The sequence below is a fragment of the Thalia democratica genome, chromosome 1 (assembly GCF_965202585.1).
Source record: "Thalia democratica chromosome 1, ktThaDemo2.hap1.1, whole genome shotgun sequence".
NCBI classification, from domain to species: Eukaryota; Metazoa; Chordata; class Thaliacea; order Salpida; family Salpidae; genus Thalia; species Thalia democratica.
In genome coordinates this window covers 104,528,866-104,549,902 of record NC_139165.1, presented here as the reverse complement: position 1 = coordinate 104,549,902, position 21,037 = coordinate 104,528,866, and the positions used below count along the sequence as shown (strand labels likewise).

General features: G+C 27.0%; 1 protein-coding gene across 1 annotated transcript in view; it reads right to left on the bottom strand.

Moving 5' to 3' along the window:
• LOC145849258 (exportin-2-like) overlaps positions 1 to 19,855 on the bottom strand; it is a 32,370-nt gene extending 12,515 nt beyond the window's left edge. The window contains exons 1-14 of the mRNA XM_082954403.1: positions 19,759 to 19,855; positions 18,632 to 18,768; positions 17,948 to 18,074; positions 16,475 to 16,595; positions 16,020 to 16,161; positions 14,763 to 14,819; positions 14,298 to 14,390; positions 13,367 to 13,534; positions 12,531 to 12,632; positions 11,590 to 11,683; positions 11,109 to 11,218; positions 7,643 to 7,817; positions 6,161 to 6,362; positions 5,491 to 5,692 (exon numbers count right to left, since the gene is read on the bottom strand). Coding sequence (XP_082810529.1) covers positions 5,491 to 5,692; positions 6,161 to 6,362; positions 7,643 to 7,817; positions 11,109 to 11,218; positions 11,590 to 11,683; positions 12,531 to 12,632; positions 13,367 to 13,534; positions 14,298 to 14,390; positions 14,763 to 14,819; positions 16,020 to 16,161; positions 16,475 to 16,595; positions 17,948 to 18,074; positions 18,632 to 18,768; positions 19,759 to 19,819 — 1,791 coding nt within the window. The 5' untranslated portion in view covers positions 19,820 to 19,855. The remainder of the gene's footprint in view (positions 1 to 5,490; positions 5,693 to 6,160; positions 6,363 to 7,642; positions 7,818 to 11,108; positions 11,219 to 11,589; positions 11,684 to 12,530; positions 12,633 to 13,366; positions 13,535 to 14,297; positions 14,391 to 14,762; positions 14,820 to 16,019; positions 16,162 to 16,474; positions 16,596 to 17,947; positions 18,075 to 18,631; positions 18,769 to 19,758) is intronic.
• Positions 19,856 to 21,037: the final 1,182 nt, after the last annotated feature.

Sequence of the window (21,037 nt, the reverse complement as noted above, 5' to 3'; positions counted from 1 at the left end):
CCTGACAGAGACCTATTTAGCCTGACATTTTTTCAAAGTAGAAAAAATCACCTTCAGATGGCATTTTGGGTATCGGGGGTCTTAATTAGCAAATTAACGCAATAAAAGTATTCACAAAACTACTTCTAAAGAAAATAAAAATTCAAATGAATTATTTTTTAACATCTATCAATCGCTTACTCAGCAACTTGAATATTTTTAACTGGTCATTATAATTTCTGCTTCAATGAATTCATACATTTATTAAATTTTGGGGCTTAGTTACATCCACCACTTATCACCCATATACAGGGTTCGTGTCAATTAGTACTTGAATTCGTCAACTCTAAGTTACATGACTGGACCAGAAGCTTTTATTAAAACAGAAATGTGACTTAACAAACTGCTAAGAGTATTAATCTAAAAAGTATTTGGTATAAAGCCTTTATATTAGAAATTAAAACAGTTTAACCAACTAAGCTCTGAAAAACAAAACTCATGTAAACAAATTCAGACAAACAGCTAAGTTGTTAAACTAAACTGTAATGTTTAAACTGTACTTTTTTATGAATTTTTATAATTACAGGGTTGCCACTCTTTGAGCCAAAAAATCTTCCCTGAGTAACCTTAAATTTCCCTGAGTTTCCCTGAGTATTTTTCAAATTTTAAAAAAAAAATTTTCTCTTCTAACATAAATTATTAATACCTCATTCTCATTTTTCTTCTTTAATAATAAAAGGAAGGTTGTATGTGTATGCTTCTGCATTAAATTTATGAAAAAAACTGTTTTCAAAAACTCAATCTTAAAAGGTTTAAACCAATAAAAAATTAAAAACTAAATTTTTGCACAACTTTGTGTAAACTTGTTAGTTAACTTTCTACATAAAAGAATAAAGTTTAATTTGTTTGACATACATAATAACTTCATTATGACTTGTATGTCTTTCCTAGCAACTGTTCTGAATGCAGTAAATAAAACTTAAAAGCATAACATTATTGTAAAAAAAACCTGCAAAAAGAAAGTTTAAAGAAATAGCTAAAGAAATATCTCATATCAAAGTACAACTTAATACCTAACAACTGATACAAAATAATCTAAAATAATTTTTATGTCTTTTAGATGTTCATACACAATCTATTTTAAATAACTGAAAACATAATTTTGATTTTAAAACAATTTCATATTACCTAATAAAAAAATCTTAATACTGTTTTTAAAGTATGCAATTTCTAAATCAATAGTTTTAATTTTATTTTCAAGTTTATTTGCGTTGTCCTTAGCAGCTATTCCTCTTGCTAATAATTCTTTCATTGCAAAAAAGTTGTAAAGTTTATTAAACGATTCACACTAAAAAATTAATTACCATTACTGCTACTACTTTTGAAATTATTATTTATAAACAAAAATTTAACCTCTATTTTTTTAACAAAAGTAATACAACACTAATCTGTATTCATTTTATTTTTTTTTTACTGAAAACAAGTATGTAAACAAATAACAAATAACTTTATTATTTAAAAAATAAGAACTAATAGTACAACATAGTGTTTTTTAAACTACATAAGTAACTAAAAATAAAAAGTTTATTAGAACTTTTAAATGAATAGTTAACAACAACTTTCATTTCTCTAAACTGTTTGATTTTACTTAAGTAAATATAAATTTAAAACTTAAAAAAACTACAATGTTAATACTAAGAATATTGAAGAACTAGCCGCAAGGCTAAAAAAATTCTAAATAACCACTTAAATAATAAAAATTACTACTTTTGAACAAAATATTGAAACTGGATTAACTAAACCTCATTCTAGATCTAGAAAAAAATTCCCTGAGATTTTCAAAAACTTCCCTGAAATTTAGAGAAAAAATCAAAACTTCCCTGAGTTTCCCTGAGTTAAAAGAAAAATGCCAAAATTCCCTGAGTTTCCCTGAGATTTTCTACAGTTTGAAAATTCCCTGAGATTCTTTGAGTTCCCTGAGTGTGTGGCAACCCTGTTAATTATGACGTATATAATCTACTAAAAACAAAATAATGAAGATTCTTAAAATTATTTTAGAGATTCAACAAAAGGTTTTAAGCACTTATTTTTACAAAAAACTGACTGATTTTGTCTTTAATAACTAAATCTTTATTTAGAAATAAATTCACATCTCAATTTGATCTTAATTAAAAAAATTTCATGCATTTGAACTGACAAAAACTGAGATTCTCAAAATTTTAAACATAAAAACTGATTTAGCCTGACGTTTTTCAACTTTTTTCAAAAAAACTGATTTAGCCTGACTTAGCCTGACGCGCACGAACCCTGTTTTCAACACTCCAAGCTTGCATTGAAGAAAAAATTTAAACCGATGTTGTTTTTATAAAATTTTTATCTGGTTCCTTGATGGCCTTGTCTGTTACAGCTCACTTGCTTTGGTCAACTTTAAAAAACTTTTAAAACTAATGCTTAACTAGCGGCTGCAAATTGAAATAAGCACCAATTAAAATAACATCAAAGTTTTAAATAAGTCAAAACCACAGAAAGTTTTGTAATGATAAAATAACTTTAATTCATTCAAGTTAAAATTAGCCTGATACAAAAAAAAAACAAAAACTTTTCAAAAACTAGCGTGAAGTCATTAAAATTATTCTACTTAGTCTAAGAGAGTAATAACCTTTGAATACTAACTTCACTTTGAATACTAAAAGTTGAAAATTATTTTCGGAGGTGCAATAATTTCAAAGCAATAAAGTTAAACAAAAAAAATTACTCTGACTTTTGGAAAGTAGCTTGATTAATTATAAACTATATTTAAAAATATTTTATTATATATACCTTGATAACATTAAGTATCTAGTTTGCGCCAAATACTCTCTGATAAACATTTCGTAAGTATAATGTGTTGAAGACTCGCGTATTTAAAAAATTCAACAAGTAAATAATTATTTTATCTTGAGAAAAGGTACTAGATTAAACTTTGCCAAAAATTTCCATACCAACAGTCTTGATCACACGCATGCAGTCTAATTTCTAATTAGCGTGAATTTCCACTTATTAAAAATATTTTTTTAAAAGGACTGTGTTACCACAGCTTCAAATTAGAAACATGGCGAAATCGGCTAATAAAAATTTTATTATTTCTTTGTGGTAAGTAGTAGTTTTATATTTATCTTGAAAACAAAAAAATCTACGACTTTTCATAAACTACGTCACAAAATGATTCAAATGTAATTTTTTAAATAATTTTTTCAAGCTTTGTACAAATCTCTATTTTAAAAATAGTTTAACTTAGTCCATATAAACATTATTGAATTAACAAATAATATAAACTTGTAGTAGTTTAACAGACATTTTTTCATCTAAATAAATTTGAACAACTAGTGTCATCTTTAAACAACTAGAAAATATTAAAAAGTATTTTTGCAATGTAAAAACGTAGAGTTCAAACGTATAATACAATAAATTTAAAATGTATATACCTAGGTAGAAACGTTTATATCTTATTGCAGTATTTTACCTATGTTCTCAACTTAGGAAAAAAATTCGAAAATTGTTCCTGTTCAAATTAAACTAGAGACTCGGCTTTAAAAAGTTAACAGGGTTGCCAAAGGTTTTTTGTTAAGATTTTCCAGGTTGTTTGAAAACAAGTTTTTGGATGAACTTTTTATTTAAAATTAAACTTAAGTTAAAAAACTGTCTTTGATAGTAAAACAACATTGAAAAGATACTGTAAACTACTTTAAATGTATTTTTGGTAATAAAGTATTATTAATACGTAAAAAATTATTTACTATTGTAGTTTTTTGTTTCAATTTAAGTTTGGTTAGTTATTTAATATCAGTTAAACAGAGTTGCCACTTGTTTTTTCAAAATTTTTTCCAGGTTTTCCAGATTTTTTCCAGGTTTTTAAAAGTACACATTTTTAGGTCTATTTATAGGTTAGAGTTTAGTTAAGGTAATAAACTGTGTTAAATAGTATAAAAAGATTAAAAAGATACTGTAAAGATACTTTAAATTTGTTTTTTAACAAAAAATAATGATGATGATAAAATTTTTTTATTTATGTGATAGATTTTTTGAGTCAAATCGAAATTTTACTATAAAAAATGTGAAAATTGTTAAAATTCCAGGTTTTTCCAGGTTTATTTTGCCTAAATTATCAAATTCCAGGTTTTTCAAGTTTTTTCCAGGTTTCCAGGTAAAGTGGCAACCCTGGTTAAAATTCCAGGTTTTTCCGGTTTTTTTTTTCAAAGTTTCTCAAAATCCAGGTTTTTTGAAACCCTGTAAACTAGTAGTAGCCATTATAACTTATTAATCCAGCTTTAATGCTACAAAATAGTCAATATAAGTTAAATAACCAATACATTAACATCAAAAAATTGAAAATTTTAAGTTTTAATCAACTGAAGATGAAAATAGCCTGAATACAAAAGATTTCAACTAGAAGTTTGCAAATAAAAATTGCTGGGTTTGAAGACTTTTTCCCAACTAGTCGGGGTTAAACGGCAAAATTCTAAAATGCACCTAAATAATTTATCAATTTTTAATAAATCAAACCACATATTGAAAAAAAACACGTACTATTTCAAACTTGTAGGAAAAAATCTCAGGTCGTAGGCAACAAAATTTTCATAAAACACTTTGCATTATTCTTTACTCGTAACTTTAAGATATGTACTGTGTTTTCACACAGCTTCAAATATTTAAGTTGTCTAATAACACAATTAAAAGGTCAAATATTGATTATCTATACTACTAAGACTATCATATATATTTTTTTTTAAAGTAAATCTACGATTTTGATCAACTACGTCACAAAATGCTTTAAATGAAAAATTTTATGAATTTCTCAAGACTGGTTAAAAATAATTTTTTTAAGTTGGCTTGTTCGCGTTGAGCTCAAAATAAACAAAAACTTCTATGAGTGTACTTTAAATACGGTTCATGAGTTTAATACTTCTGAGCTATTTCTTACAAACATATCATAGTTTAATACCTCAAAGATACTTCTTATAAACATAACAGCTTTATATATTAAGAAGTAAATTTGATACAACTTGTAAAACTTCATAAATGACAGGGAAACTTCATAGTAATAATCGGTCTATTAAAACAAGTTTGTAGTATTTTATTAAGCAATATTTACACATTAAAAAAATTCTTGTATGCTTTGAAAAAATAATGTGTTTGATTAACATGAAAATTTTTACTTGACTAAGCTGTGTGCCAAAGCAACTGTATATAATTATTTTTTTAATTGTAAATATAAGCGCTTTCTTTAGCAGAGTTATTTATTTATCAAAACAAACCAACCTTGGCGTGTTGTTGTTAAATAAGCTGCGACTTGAAGTTATCGTTTAAAATTACCAATTCAAAAATATTAACCTTAAAAAAAATAATACAACATACTACAAAGACCCTGTGAAGACTTCTAGGTTTAAAAAATCTGGCAAAAATATTTCTATTAACAAAGTAACCAAAACAACCGAACTTAAATTAATTTAAACAAAATATTTATCAACCGACCCTTGCAGCGTCATTGAGTTTCTGCAGCAACTTCTGCACGAGTAATTCCATGCAAGGCAACAACGAAGCTTGAGCGAGTGATACGACCCTCATCAAAGATTTCATGCAGTATTCGTTCTCCTTACTTCCTTCCATCTCCATTGCGGCGAAACATTTAGTTAGTATGTTGTTCAAGTGGGGCTCGATGTCTTGTGGTGTTATCCTGTGAATGTGAGGTTTAATTAAAAAAAGTTAAAAGTCGCCTTTGGAAATTTCCATTGAAAAAAATATAGATAGTAATCAAAGCTTGCATGAATACTTGTTAGAGTTCACTCGACTTATTAACATAACATGGTTTAAAAATTCTTAATCAAACTGAAACATTATATAAGTAAGAAAACCAGTTACTAACAGTGGTATATAAAAAAAATTTATTTAAATCAACATTGAAAATAACTATCGCAATAATTGCAGCCTGCTTGCTAATTTGAATAAACTAATATATAAACAGTAAAGATTTAATGTTAGTTTCACACATATGACAAACTAACAGCGGTGAGTTTTCGAAAAAATTTCATATATATCAATATAGAAAATAACTAATAATTTCAGCTTGCTTGGTGATTTAAACAAACTAATTGATAAACAATAACGATTTAATGTTAGTTTTACACACATATAACAAACTAACAGCGGTGTGTTTTCGCCGGGGTTCTTCACCACGAGCATTCTTTCGATCACGTGACACGCGTACGTGTGCACCACCCTGCATGGGTTGTCCAGGTGATTTATGATGAGTGGTAGCGATTGCACCAGGTTGTTTCTCCCCAACATGCTTCTGAACGTCACCACGTACCTCAGAGCGTCCGCCTTCAGCACCGGTAAGTGGGCGGCTGTGTGGAATTATTAAATATTTTATAAAAAAAGAAAAAAATATTTTTCATTTTTTTTTATCATTATTAATTTCATCAGAATTTCCTGTGCCAATGGGTTAGGACAGGGGTCGGCAAACTGCGGCCCGCGGGCCAAATGCTGCCCTCAAAGACAAAATTTGCTGCCGTGAACTACTTTTTAGCTAAAAACACACTCTTTTAAAAACGTATTAAAAAATGTTTTGCAGTAATAACTTACAACTAATGCTGTTTTACTGATTATTTTTTAATATTTTGGCTTAGAATTAAATTTTTTTATTAATTACTATGATTATTTTTAAATAATTGCGGCCCTCAAAAAATTTTTTTTAAAGTGCGATCCACGAGCAATCTTTTTTGGAAAGTGTTACAAAAGGCTGCCAACACCTGGGCCAGGATTGATTTAAAGTAAGTGTGCGGATGTTGGGAAAAAGTGTATGTTTTATTTAATATTATTTAGAACAATATTGGCCAATGAACGATCTTATTTCTTAAAACTTTAAAAATCTGAGAAAACAAATGCATTCATTTGCAGAAGGCTTTTAATTGCACTAATCAGTGGTGGTTGTTGAAAATATCAATTATTAAAGCAACCTTAAAATTTGATTACCCCAAGTGCTACTTCAGTATATTATAAACAAAAAAGAAATTAAAGCCTGTAAATTGTTGGTTTCTATATGATAAGATAATTTTTTAAGTCGATGGCTGAAAGAAAAGCTGATTATTTAATATTTAGAAGTGGTAAAAATATATAGCAAATTAGCTCCGGGAAGTTACTACGTCAGTAAAAATTTCTAGTACACTGGACCAATGAATGAACTTGCTTTCAAAAGTTTTAAAAATCAAAGAAAATAATAGCATTAAAAAAAAAAGTACGTTTCTTACATTTTGGTTCTAAAAAACTTTAAGGTCTGTAGTTCCAAAACCGTGAGACAATTTTTCCGATAATATTTAAAACAATAATTCAGAAATATCTGAACTTCAATAAAATAAGCAATTTAAAGTAAATAATAAACAAAAAAAATCCCAAAACTATATAGACGTTTTTTCGGATAATATTTTAAAATAATTCTGAAATGTCTGAACTTGAATAAAATAAGCAATTTAGGAGTATGAGCAGCTTAAATTGATAAATAAATAAAAATATACGATTAGTGTTCTGAAGTTCACAGCAATAATTTGTTTATAGAAGAACTAAATATTTGATATTAAACAAACAATAAACAAAAACATAAAATAAGCAACAATAAACAAAAACGCACGATCGGCATTCTGAAGCTCGGGCACGATCTGTTGGTGGAAGAACTGTTCCACGTCGACAAACTGGTTCCGCTTGGTGGCGCCGTGCTCCTTCGTGGCTCCCTGATTGGCCAACGAGGTCACGAGGTAGATCGCAGCGTCCTTCTGCACCCATCTCGTGTTGTCTGCCGCGTACTCCTGCGCGATTATTACGTCATAAGTAACTTTCTTTAATAATTGTCTTAGTAACATATCTCGTGTTGTCTGAAGCGTACTCCTGTGCGATTATTACGTCATAAGTAATTCTGAATTACTAACTCAAGTCTTAGTAACATATCTCGTGTTGTCTGCCGCGTACTCCTGCGCGATTATTACGTCATAAGTAACAATTTAATTACTTATCAAGTCTTAGTAACATATCTCATGTTATCTTCATCTTACTCCTGCGCGATTATTACGTCATAAGTAACATTTTAATTACTTACTCAAGTCTTAGTAACCCATCTCATGTTATCTTCATCTTACTTTTGCGCGATTATTACGTCATAAGTAATTTTTTAATTACTTACTCAAGTCTTAGTAACATATCTCTGTTATTAGCCGCGTACTCCTGTGCGATTATTACGTCATAAGTAACAATTTAATTACTTACTCAAGTCTTAGTAACATATCTCTGTTATTAGCCGCGTACTCCTGTGCGATTATTACGTCATAAGTAACAATTTAATTACTTACTCAAGTCTTAGTAACATATCTCTGTTATTAGCCGCGTACTCCTGTGCGATTATTACGTCATAAGTAACAATTTAATTACTTACTCAAGTCTTAGTAACATATCTCTGTTATTAGCCGCGTACTCCTGTGCGATTATTACGTCATAAGTAACAATTTAATTAGTTACTCAAGTCTAATTAACATATCTCGTGTTATCCGACGCGTACTCCTGCGCGATTATTACGTCATAAGTAACATTTTAATTATTTAATTACTTTGGTGTATAACTTGTATAAGGTCTGTTTGTAAAATAAATATGCGTCATAAGAAATTTGTGCTTTGTCTGCGAAGTAACTCTGATGAACTGTTACGTCTTAACGCCGAATTAGACTCATTTCTATGAAAATTTATTTGAATATTTGTTAATTGAATCTTGCTGTGAATTGACAAAAACCATTATTGTGTTGTAGCTGCGAGTATTTTCAAAATTAAGCATTAAATACAATATGTACGTTTTCCAAAAATGGTAATTGAGATTATTTTAAACTTCTTTTTTAACTTCTTTTAAAAATTAAGCTTTTATCTTTATACTTTAACAAATATGCTTAAATAAATTCAAATTTTAAAAACTTGTTGTTGACAATCATATTGAATACAGACTAAATACAACGACCTTAAATTAGTAAAAAGTCAATAATATTTAATTTCTATCAATTCAGTCAGCTTATAACCTTTATTACGGATTCTAAGTAAAATTGTGCAAAAAAACTTAACTGCTTACACTTTTCTCTATAACAAATTAAAAAACTTTGCTTCATATTCTTAATTTCAATTTGATATAATTTAGAGATAAAACTAATCTTGTAGCCAGTCTTATACAACTTTTAATTTTGCAAAAAACTGCTGTTTGTCTACGGAAGGTGAAGGTCGTTATAAAATCTAATGAGTACCAAGTACTATAGTTGCATATAAATATTCTACTACTCGTAAAAACTAATTTTAACACGTGTCCTTGTTGTTTGAAAAAATTATTAATTTGTTCAACGTGTTGTATAATGTGGTTTTAAAAACTTATAATAAATGAATATCTATGATGAATAAGCAACAATTAATAATACAATAAGCATCAAATGACGAATAAAAATTATGTTATTAAATGAAGTCCAATATAAATTATGTTACACAACAAAATTAAATTGATTAACAAAATCCTTTCTGTAATGATTATAATAAATCACTTAAAAAAATATTTCATAATATTTTACTTCGATCAATAAACCAATTGTAATGACGTTCAATCTTCAATATGATCCCAAGCGAAAACACAAAAGCATGAATAATTAATGATGTCGCTGGAACTTTTTTGCGGATTTTTAATGGATTTTACTCAAATAAATTAAACTTTGAAGTGCATAAAGACAAAAAATTAAAACTAAAAAAAATTGTTACATAAGTACGAAAATCACCTAAATCTTTCGTAACTGAAAAAGTACCGTGAGATCATGCAGAATAATGTGAAAATTTTACAGCTTCATTTGTGAAGAGCAACAGTTTTTTACTCGCTTTTTATTAAATAGATATTATACTTTTCAATAATGCCACTATTATTTTCAACTCGAAATTTACACGGGACAAAAAAGTTTTATTTTTTTAACTATTGAAATTTTGAAAATAATAAAACACTTGGCACTTGAAGTAGGTCTGAAAGGTTGCTTTTTAAAACTTTGGAATTAAAATAAAATAAAACTTAACATTATTTAGGCTTTTTATCCATCATAATAACAGTAGCCGTATTTGCCACCATTTAGAGCATTTTTGTGATTTAGCATGTTTCAACAAACAAAATTGTTCATCATAAGCATCTTTAAAACAATGCCTTTGGCAAACTTACATTCGTGCACTTAATTTGATGTGCTTATGGCCTCAAAGAAAAAAAACTAAATCGGTCATACCCTAAGATAATAAATTTAACTAAAAAAGACAAACACCACTTTCATAAATTTATGTGTTCATCTGACTAATTGACTTTATTTAAATTTATATACAAAATACTTATATACAAAATATAAAATTTTAAAGTTAATTATCATTAGAGCTATAAGTTCTTATAGTTAAGCTATCTGTTTAAAAAGTCACACTTCGAGTTTTGCACTTTTTATTCAAATTAAGGGCATAGGGGGTCCAACAATTTTATTTTTTTACAAAAACTAATATTGGCCCTTATTTTAAATTTCAGAGTACATAATTTTTCAGATAATTTAAAAAAAAAAAACAACTAACTTTTGAGATATAACGTAATTTGTTTAAAAAAAATACTGCCGTAAGGAATCAAGATTTTCAAGGCCAATATTCACAAAATTTTGTAAAAATCTATCTTCTCCTTCATTTTTAAAGCAATTTAATTTGAGTTTTCAGAAAAAATACTTTTCATTAGTAAAAACAAATTGTAAACATCGGATTTTTTTTAATCCATAAAATAATTTTTGAAAAAAAATTGAAAATTTTTTTTTTACAAAAACTAAAAGTTCTGTTTCCAACAACTTGTTTAAAATTTGTCAAATATTACTCTGATTTTTTTTTACCCAAAAACTGAAGATAGAATTTAAGTGAAATAGTTTATTTTTCCCTTTTAGTTTTTCTCATAATAATACAACATTTACAAGTATTCACAAAAACCAACATTGAGCATTACTTGCAACTCAAAGCATTTAATTTGAAGTATTTTTTGAACATATTAGTCTTCCCTTATAACAATACAATATATTAAAAACCAACATTGAGCATTTCTTGCACGTATTGGGTGAACAGTTTGGTCGTCCTTTCTTCGAACTGGTTTGTGAACGACTTGACCAAGTCGCACGCCGCCCTCCTGCGCGTGTCCACGTCTGAAATCACGTTTGTGACGTCATATTATGAAATTACTTTTGTGACGTAACAGTACAGTTTGTAAATGTTTGCGAGTTTTATCAAAATTCATTAGGATAATGATTAAACATACACTTGTCTACTTGTAAAAAAAGCTTATATTCTTTTGTTAAAAATACAGGAACATTATTAATTATTATATTTAACATGTATAGTTCAACTTTAATATAAGTAAATTTAATTACTAGTAAAAGTAATTCTTGGTATAGCGAAATTTTATAAATAAAAAAGCATATTTTACTAATAAAACCATTTAATATATTTTCATCCGAACTGTAGGGGGACTAAAAATTAAATATAAATAATAACAAAATTGGATTATGATTCTTACCGCTGCCTTCCATATCCCTTCTGATGTATTCTTCAGGGTTGTCTTCGAACTGTTCCACATCTGATTCTCTTAACATGATATTCGGACAAATTACCTGAAAATTAATGATAATAAATAAATATTTAATATACAAAATTTCTACATCTGATTCTCTTAACATGATGTTTGGACAAATTACCTGAAAATTAATGATAATAAATAAATATTTAATATACAAAATTTCTACGTCCGATTCTCTTAACATAATGTTCGGACAAAATACCTGTAAATTAATAAGAATAATTTGAACAAAATGTTTGAGTAACTAATCTAAAAAAACAATTAATCAAAGTAATAAAGACTAGTAAATAGTATGTTTGACTCTCTTAACATAATGTTTGGGCAAAATACCTGAACTTTATAAAAAAAACCACAAAAAATTAGCAATTTTTTAAAGAAACTGGCTCAAATATGTTACTGTGTGCAATTAGTTTATGTGTCACTCTCTTAAAAAATAAATTTTAATTTTTTTTAATTATCAATAACAAAGTCCATTTTCTACACAGCTTAATGTGTTTTTTTTTTATGTCTTTTATTACTTCATCAAGCATATTTATAGCATTAATAAAACTTAATAAAAAGTCAGTTTTTATTACTTAACAAAGCACATTTACAGCATTAATAAGTTGAGTTTTTAATAAAAGCAACGTGTGACTATAGTAACTCTACTTTAGTAAACACGGAAATTTTAATAAAAGAAATAATACTTGTTTATTATTTTTGCTAAGTAAACAAAACGAACCCTACGACAATTTCCAGCATGAATTATTTTATTATTTAATAAACCACGCATACAATATCAGTTATAAATGTTTTTAGCACAATTTATGCATTATTTATTAACTCTCAAAAGTAAGACTTGGCTTGTAATTTTTCTACACAAAAGTAATGATAAAACTAACCTTCTGACAAATTTCCAGCATGATCTGCTCAGATTCGAACATCTGCTTGTACTGCGGTCTGTCGCAAACCGATTTCAAAAAGTTGATTCCATGCGACACGAGCTGTTTGAAAGTAATAGAATTATTGTAAATTATTTATACTATTTACAACATACATATTATTTTATTGTCGCAAACTGATTTCAAAAAGTTGATTCCGTGCGATACGAGCTGTTGGAAAGTAAAATAACTATTAATTATATATATTTGTGTATTTACAGTGTATAAATGGGTTTTTTTATTTTCGCAAACCGATTTCAAAAAGTTGATTCCGTACGATACGAGCTGTTTGAAAATAATAGAATTATTGTTATTTATACTATTTACAAAATACATATTTTTTTATTGTCGCAAACTGATTTCATAAAATTGATTCCGTGCGATACGAGCTGTCTGAAAGTAAAAAACTAGTATACATATGTGTTATTTACAATATATAAGTGTTTTTTTTTGTTACCACAAACCGGTTTCAAAAAGTTGACACTTTGGAATACTAGCAAGTAAATTAAAAACCTTTAAAATTAAAACACAGTGTTCACGTCTTAAGCTAGCTTAATTTTAATTTTTGTTAGACACTAAACATTACAATAGATTAATAAAAATTATAATATACAAATACCAGATCGTACTTCATCTAATAGTCATTACCATTTTATATATTAACATTACTAAATATTACAATAAATTAATAAAATTATTTAAAAAAACCAGATCACATTTCATCTAACAGCCATTATCATTTTATATATTAATATTAACAAATACTACAACAAACAAAAATTATAATAAACAAATACCAGGTCGTATTTCATTTCTCTTCCGGTGCCGACCAACATGTTCCATGTTTTGCCCACGAATCCTTCGACGTGCGGTTTGAACTCTTCACCGTACTTTTGAGCGTACATGGAGATGTTCATGCAAATTTGTGACCTCAGATACTCAACCAACCCCGGTTCGTCATCGTCCTGAATTATAAGGTTATTTATGATATTTGTTACTCAATATTTATTTTCATATAGTTTTAAATCATAGTATAAGAAAATTTGTGATCTCAAACATTCAACTAATCTTGGGTCGTCATCCTAACTAAATTTTTTCCTATTATTTGTACTATTTGATACTCATTGTTCATTTTTAGGTGATTTTATATTAAATTACAAGAAAATTTGTTGGTTTAATTTTGTTTTAATTAGTATAATGTAAACGTGCAATTGAATAGACTAATAATAACTTTAATATATTTCAAACCATCACTTTTAAATTTTGCATTTTTTTTTTAACATTAAGTATTTTGTTTATGAGTTTTAATCACATTGTGGTTAGGCTATAAGTTTTTAAAATCATTAAAGGTAACCTACTTGTAATGTTTTGAATTATATTGGTAGCTAAATACTTTAATAAAACAAATAGCCTTATTGAATAAAAGCAAAGGACAAATATGTAAATACTATACTTACATTGGTAGCTAACAAAGGAACAATTGCTCCTAGTAATAAGAAAAATAATAAAGATTAAATAACAGTATAAAAATTAATAAAATAAATATTGATAAATGATTTACTTCGACACAGGGATTATTGTTTCCAATATTTTTTTAATTAAATAAAAAAATATTAATACGACAGTATAAAAGAAAACTAATAAAATAAATGTAAATAATTTAAATAATAAAGTAAATTATACAGATTAATATAACAGTATAAAAACCAATCAATAAAACAAACTGACATCAGTGGCTAGCACAGGGATATTTGTTTCCAACAATCTTTCGAAATTTTCCATCCAAACTTTCATGTTGTCTTCAAAAAACTCCGGCAGGTCCTTGAACAATAAATAAATAATTAATTAAATAATAAATAAAATCTAATTTAAATAAAGTTGCAGACTATTTTCAAGTTTAAATTATGAAAATACTTTAGATCAGGGGTTCTCAACATTTTTTATTGTTTTACCTCTTTTCGGAAAGTTAACACCAAATTTACTCCTTTCGGTTTAATCTAAGTCTAAACTTTATTTTGGGCGTAAATTGGGTATTGAACCTTCCAAAAAGGGATAGAACCTGAAAAAAGGTTGAGAACCGCTGGCATATAATAATGACTGTGGATACTAAAAATTATTCAACAAACAATAAATAAATAATAGCAATAAATTAATAAAATAAAAATAGTAAACTAAATAACAATTAATTCTAACCTGATAGTTGAGACTGTAGAATATTTTAGCGATTAGAACAAGCGAGCTATAGAAGACCTGTTATTAAAATAATATTAGTTTTAAATGTGTATTTTTACCAATGTAGTTTAAAACAAACTAATGAACAAGCAATTGTTTTAGTTTTTGATAAAGTTATGTTAGTATGTATGAAGACATATATATTAATAAATAGAAATGAAGTATTTAGGAAAAAAATGTACGGGACTAAAATGTTTATAAATTACGTATTTTGAAATTAAAGTTAAGGCAGACAAAAACAAATACTTTTTTATCAAAACTAATTATTTTAATGTTACTTTGTGTTTAGAAAGTACTAGTAAAACGGCAACTGGTAGTTTCATTGTTTTACTAAGTTTAAGTAATTTATTTTGTGTCCGACTCTCTATAACCAGTTGAAAACAAAAACCCTTTTTATAATTTTTTTCTAAACTAATCAGTTTTACTTTTAACAAAAATGGTTGAAGTATAAAAACAAAATGTTTTAAAGTAACATGTGCGTAAAAATACTTCGCACATTTACAACAAACTTTAAAACCTTAAAGTGAGTTAAATAAAAAGCATCAGTTTAAAAACAAAATTATATTTGCTGTTATCAACAGCAAGTACAAATAATTTTACAACTTTTCTACTTCTGAAAGTTTGCATAGAAAAGCTAATCCACATTCATTTAAGTTTTGTTATATAAAAATTATGCTGGTGTGCTTAGAGATAAAACAATTTCAAGAGGTATATTTAAATATCTATTAATTTATCAATGCATAAATATAAAAAATCAAACAACACGACATTTAAATCTTTTTTTAACTACTTGTGCTTATTAAATATTTTCAGAAAACCCACCTTAACTTATTGCCTGTTATCAAACTTACTTTAACAGCAAATATGTACGATACAGGGTTGCCAAATGTTTTTGGTAAATTTTCTCCAGGTTTTTAAAAGTACACACTTTTGGGCCTATTTTTAGTTTAAAGTTAAGTTTAAGGTAAAAAACTGTCTTAAATAGTATAAAATATTGAAAAGATACTGTAAAGCTACTTTGAATGTGATTTTAAATTAAAAGTTTATCTATATAGTAAATTGTTTGTGTCAAAGCTATAACTTACTTCTTAACATGTAAAATTTGTTTAAAATCTTAGGTTTTTCCAGTTTTTTTTTTTTAATTTTCTCAAATTCCGGGTTTCCAATTTTTTTTGGCAACCCTGCATAACAGTCTTTCCTAATTAATTATTTTATCACCTTGACTTGCTCCTTGTTGTTGACGTGCTGGGGAAGTATTTGCACGAACTGCAGGAACAACTCAGTGAACTGGCTGGCGAAATTTTCAATCACGTGGTTGATTTCGCGGTACAAGTTGTCGCTCCTGAACTCGTATCTGTACCTGTTTGTGGTTAATTCATTTGTCGGTTTTAAATTCAGTAAGTTTGCTTTTTGCTTGTGAAAATTGTTTTGAACATATGTTATTCAAAAGTTCTTAAATCATGATTGTACATCTGTAACATTTCCTTAATAATTAAAATACACATATCAAAAAAATCTGATGACTAATTATACAAAATGTTCAGTATTTTCCTCTGTAGTTGTTTTGTATGTTGTTTGATATACATGTGTATTCATGATTTCTAATGCTTTAAACTAGTTTGACATAACATTTTATAAATATATTGACTAAAAGACGTTTAATATAAACAAACTTTTTGAACAGGGAGTGAGCTGTCCTCAGAACACCATTGATTCTGTTAAAGTCGCCGCTGGCGAAGTGGTTCACCATGTCCTGCAGCAAGTTGGCCCAGTTTTCCGGAAAATCTTCCTTTCCTGTAAGTATAGTTTGAGATTGAGTATATTACTTTTAGACTTATTAAAAGAAACAGCTTTACTGAACAGTTTTAAAAGACTTCACTGATGTCTATGTGTGACTTAATAGTGAGTGAAAAATGTTACTGAATTAAGATGGTTAGGTAACTAAAACTTGACGGAAAGTCTTTCTTTGTCTGCATGTAAATTAAAATTTGAAATTAAGTGTTACGATAAAACTTAAACGATGTCTGTGTAAAGTAAATAGAATCTAATAATGAGTATAAAGTTTAACCTAAGTATTATTAGAAAATTAAAAATTTCCAATTTTCCGGAAAGGCTTCTTTGCCTGCATAAGTTTTTTTTTATAATTTTTGCTGTAACTCAATCGAAATAAGCTTCAAAAAACTTGTATTTGTTAATATAACTAAAAATAAATTGAAATTTATTCTAATTTGAAAACTGAGTGAAAACTTGTATTGAATGTTTAAAAATTGGATGCTCAAAATATATCTGTTATACACAGTTTTCAGGGTTGCCAAATGTTTTTAGCAAATTTTCTCCAGTTTTTCAAAAATTCCTCCAGGTTTGTCAAAATACCAATTTTTAGGCCTAATTTTACTTTAAAGTTTAGTTTTAAGTAAAAAAAACTGCGTATAAACATTAAAAAGACACTGTAAAGCAACTTCAAATGTGTAGTTTTAAATAGAAAAAATTTTGATGATAAAAAGAATTTTTTTTCATATGATAGACTTTTTGTGTCAAATCAAAATTTTCTACTTACCTGTAAACAATTTTTGAATTCAAGTTATTTTTTTTTTAATTCATATTCATGTTTTTCAAGGGTTTTTAGCCTAAATTTCCAGGATTCCAGGTATTTTGGCAGCCCTGAGTTTTATATAAATAATAGGTTTAAAAGCTAGAGAGTTGTTTATAAAAATTTACCATCTCTTCTTATTATATTGAAAACAAGTATTGTCATCCTGAAATATTTAACAAAAGGGATAACCAAAAACTTAAAACAAAACAATGATACAAATAACTTTACTGTATTTGTATACATTCATTTTAAACAATATATTTTTTTAATTCATAACAAATCAACAATATTGATTGTTTTACTCAATTGTTTCTGTATAGACTCATAACACACAACATATCAAAAAAATATACAGACAACTTAACTGTATTTGTATACATACTTTTTATACATCATAATTCTTCAAACTTATATAAATCAATCATATTGATTGCTTTAATCAATCGTTTCTGTATAGACTAACAGTTTGCACATAAGTATAAGTTTCTGCAGATTTGCAGAAACGTACCAAGCTACGTCCCTGGTATAGACTAACAGTCAACTTATAACTTACCAATAATACTGATTGCTTCAGACAGCTGCTTCTGAATGTTTTCAGGCGCCTCCAACATCAAATTAACCACGTGGCTCTTGACTGTGTTGCGGTCTTCATCGTTGATGTTCAACACACCATCTTCATCCTATATATATATATATGTATTACTGGTAAATTAACTTTGTTGGTGTATATAACAGTGTTTCATTTGCAACATTATCTTTGTTTAAGCCATGACAATATCAACCAGGTATAACTTTAATTGTTTGCAAGCTTTAAAGTTAGTTTTACTACAAACACTTTTTTAATAATACCAAGAATAATATTGGTACTTGTTTACAACTTATGTGAGCTTAAACCTTGACAACAATAATTAGATGTAAGTTTGATTGTTTGCAAGCTTTACAATGAGCTTTACTTAATACACTTTTGTTTTTGGCTCTTTACAGTTGTGGTAGTCATTAAAACAAAAGCATTCTACATTAATGGGAAAAAATTAAGAAACTGCTGGATTTTTTTTTCTTTTTCATAATGACAAAAATATAAAATTATATGTGATGGTACTTAAAAACAAAAATAACTTTGAAAGTTACAGTTATTTTAATTGACGTTTTGATGTTTTTTTCAGAATCAACCAAAATTTATGTTATTGAAATGATTGAATTTGTTAAACAACAAATATTATTAAAATTGAAAACAAACAATCTTCCACTTCTTCTTGGTAAAGTTTTTGAAGTTGATGGCAGCCGACAGCGAAGTCGGTTCCTTTCTGCTGACTATCTGAAGCATGTTGACAGCATAGCGGGGCTGCTTTGACAACTCCTCCAACTGTTTTTCACCTGAAAATATAAAATATAAATTTCTGTATACCAAGGTTACCAAATGTTTTTGGCAAATTTTCTCAAGGTTTTCGAAATTTATTCCAGGTTTTTAAAAGTACACACTTTTAAGTCTATTTTTAGTTTGAAGTTAAGTTTAAGGTAAAAAAAATGTGTTAAATAATACAAAAACATTGAAAATATACTGTAAAGCTACTTCAAATTTGTCTATCAATAAAAAAAATTTGATGTTCACTAAAAAATTTGATCTATATGGTAAATTTTTTGTGTCACAGCAAAATTTTTCTAATTAACATGTTTTAAGTTCCAGGTTTTTTCAGGATTTTTTTTTCAAAATTTCTCAAATTCCAAGTTTTTCCAGGTTTCCAATTTTTTTGGAAACCCTGTATATATATCCAGGTTGTTTTGATAACCCTCCAATTGCTTTTCACCTAAAAATCTATAAGTTAATGTTGTTAAAATAATTCCTAAAGTTTTTTTTTCACCTAAAAATAAAAATAAATTTGTTTATGTAAAATCCAATTTTACAATTTTCCAATTTTGATAAATCCCCCAACTGCTTCTAAATCTATTTATATAAAGTTTAAGTTTATTGTTATCAAGTTTGTAGAGAAGTTTCCTAAAGTATGGTGCAATGTCGCCCACTTTTTGTTTATAACTTGCATTAATAAATACTTTTCACACTAAACAAAAACAAATGAAGCTATATTGTACATTAAATTTATTTTAAATAATGTTCTATTAGAAACATTTTAACTTAAATAGAAAATGTATGAACATAAATTATACAGCTTAAAATTAAGTTGAATTGCAACTGTTTTTCATATTAATTTACTATACCTTTAGAAAAAAATTATTAAGCACAAAAAAGAATATTTAAAAACTGTTCATTTTTATTAATTGAGTCTGAAGCCAAAAAAAAATAATATTTATTTTTCAAATACAAACTTCAACTCTATACAATAATTTTGAAAATATAATGTAACTAACTTTGACGCCTGACATTTTCATCAATGGACAAAGTGTTTTGGAGAAGAGTGTTGATATCCATATTTAAAATTTTGTGCTAATATTAAAGTAGCAAGCTGAGAAAAAAAAATTACTGAATTTAAATAAGTTACATAAATGTTTCGAAGAAGGGTGTTGATACCCATATTTAAAATTTGTGATAATATTGATAAAGCAAGCTGAAAATCACAACTATAATACTAGCTATTTGTTTTAATTTATACTTTTTTGCTAGTAGTTAAAACTTTCTATACCAAGTAATAATTTTCAACTATAATCATAATTTCAGAATTCATGTCCTGGACATACAAAAAACTTCATTTAAGTTTTAATTAAGGAGTGGGCAACTTCATTGACCCATTGGCCAGCTTAACAAGAAAAGTATTATAAACTTTTGCAGGAAATATAGAAAACTTTTTGCAATTTTTTTTTTTAATCCTAATAATCTGTGTGGCAACGAGTTAAAACATATACTAAGCACTTTTTTGTCAAAAATTCAATTACCAGCTCTTCTTTTTTAAACAATCGATTTTATGCTAACAAACATGTGCAAAGAATTGATAGGCTGTATGTTGCCTAGCCTAACTATAAAAACAGATAAAACTGATTCTAAAAGCTTAAAAATTTTATTTATAAAATATATTATTAGAACATAAAAACAGGGTTGCCACTCGTTTTTTCATAATTTTTCCAGGTTTTTAAAAATACACATTTTTAGTTCTATTTTTTGTTTTAAGTTAAGCTTAATGTAAGCAGTTAAAAAGTATAAAAACACTAAAAAGATACTGTAAAACTACTTGATGTTTTTTAATAAAAAAAATTTCTGATCATGACAAAATATTTTCATTTATATGATAGATTTTTGTGTAAAATCAAAATTTTACTACTGAATATGTTAAAGTAGTTTAAATTCCAGGTTTTTCTTTGTCTAAATTGTCAAATTCCAAGTTTCCCAAGGTTTTCCAGGTTTCCAGATAAAGTGGCAACTCTGATAAAAATCAAGGCTATAGGGGTGTACTATCTTTTTATATTATACAAATATTAACATTGTTTTTTATAGAACGATTTTAAATTAAAGAAAACATTGACAAAAGTCTAACAGAGCTTTAGCCTGGAACTCATGTATCCATGAGACAAGCTCAACTTAAATATAGTTTTGATCAAAATGGTATGATCAGACCTTTATGAAAATTTTAAGTATGAAGTTTAAGTCATGTTATGTTAATTGTAAAAATATAAATTAAGTTTTTTTTACATTGTC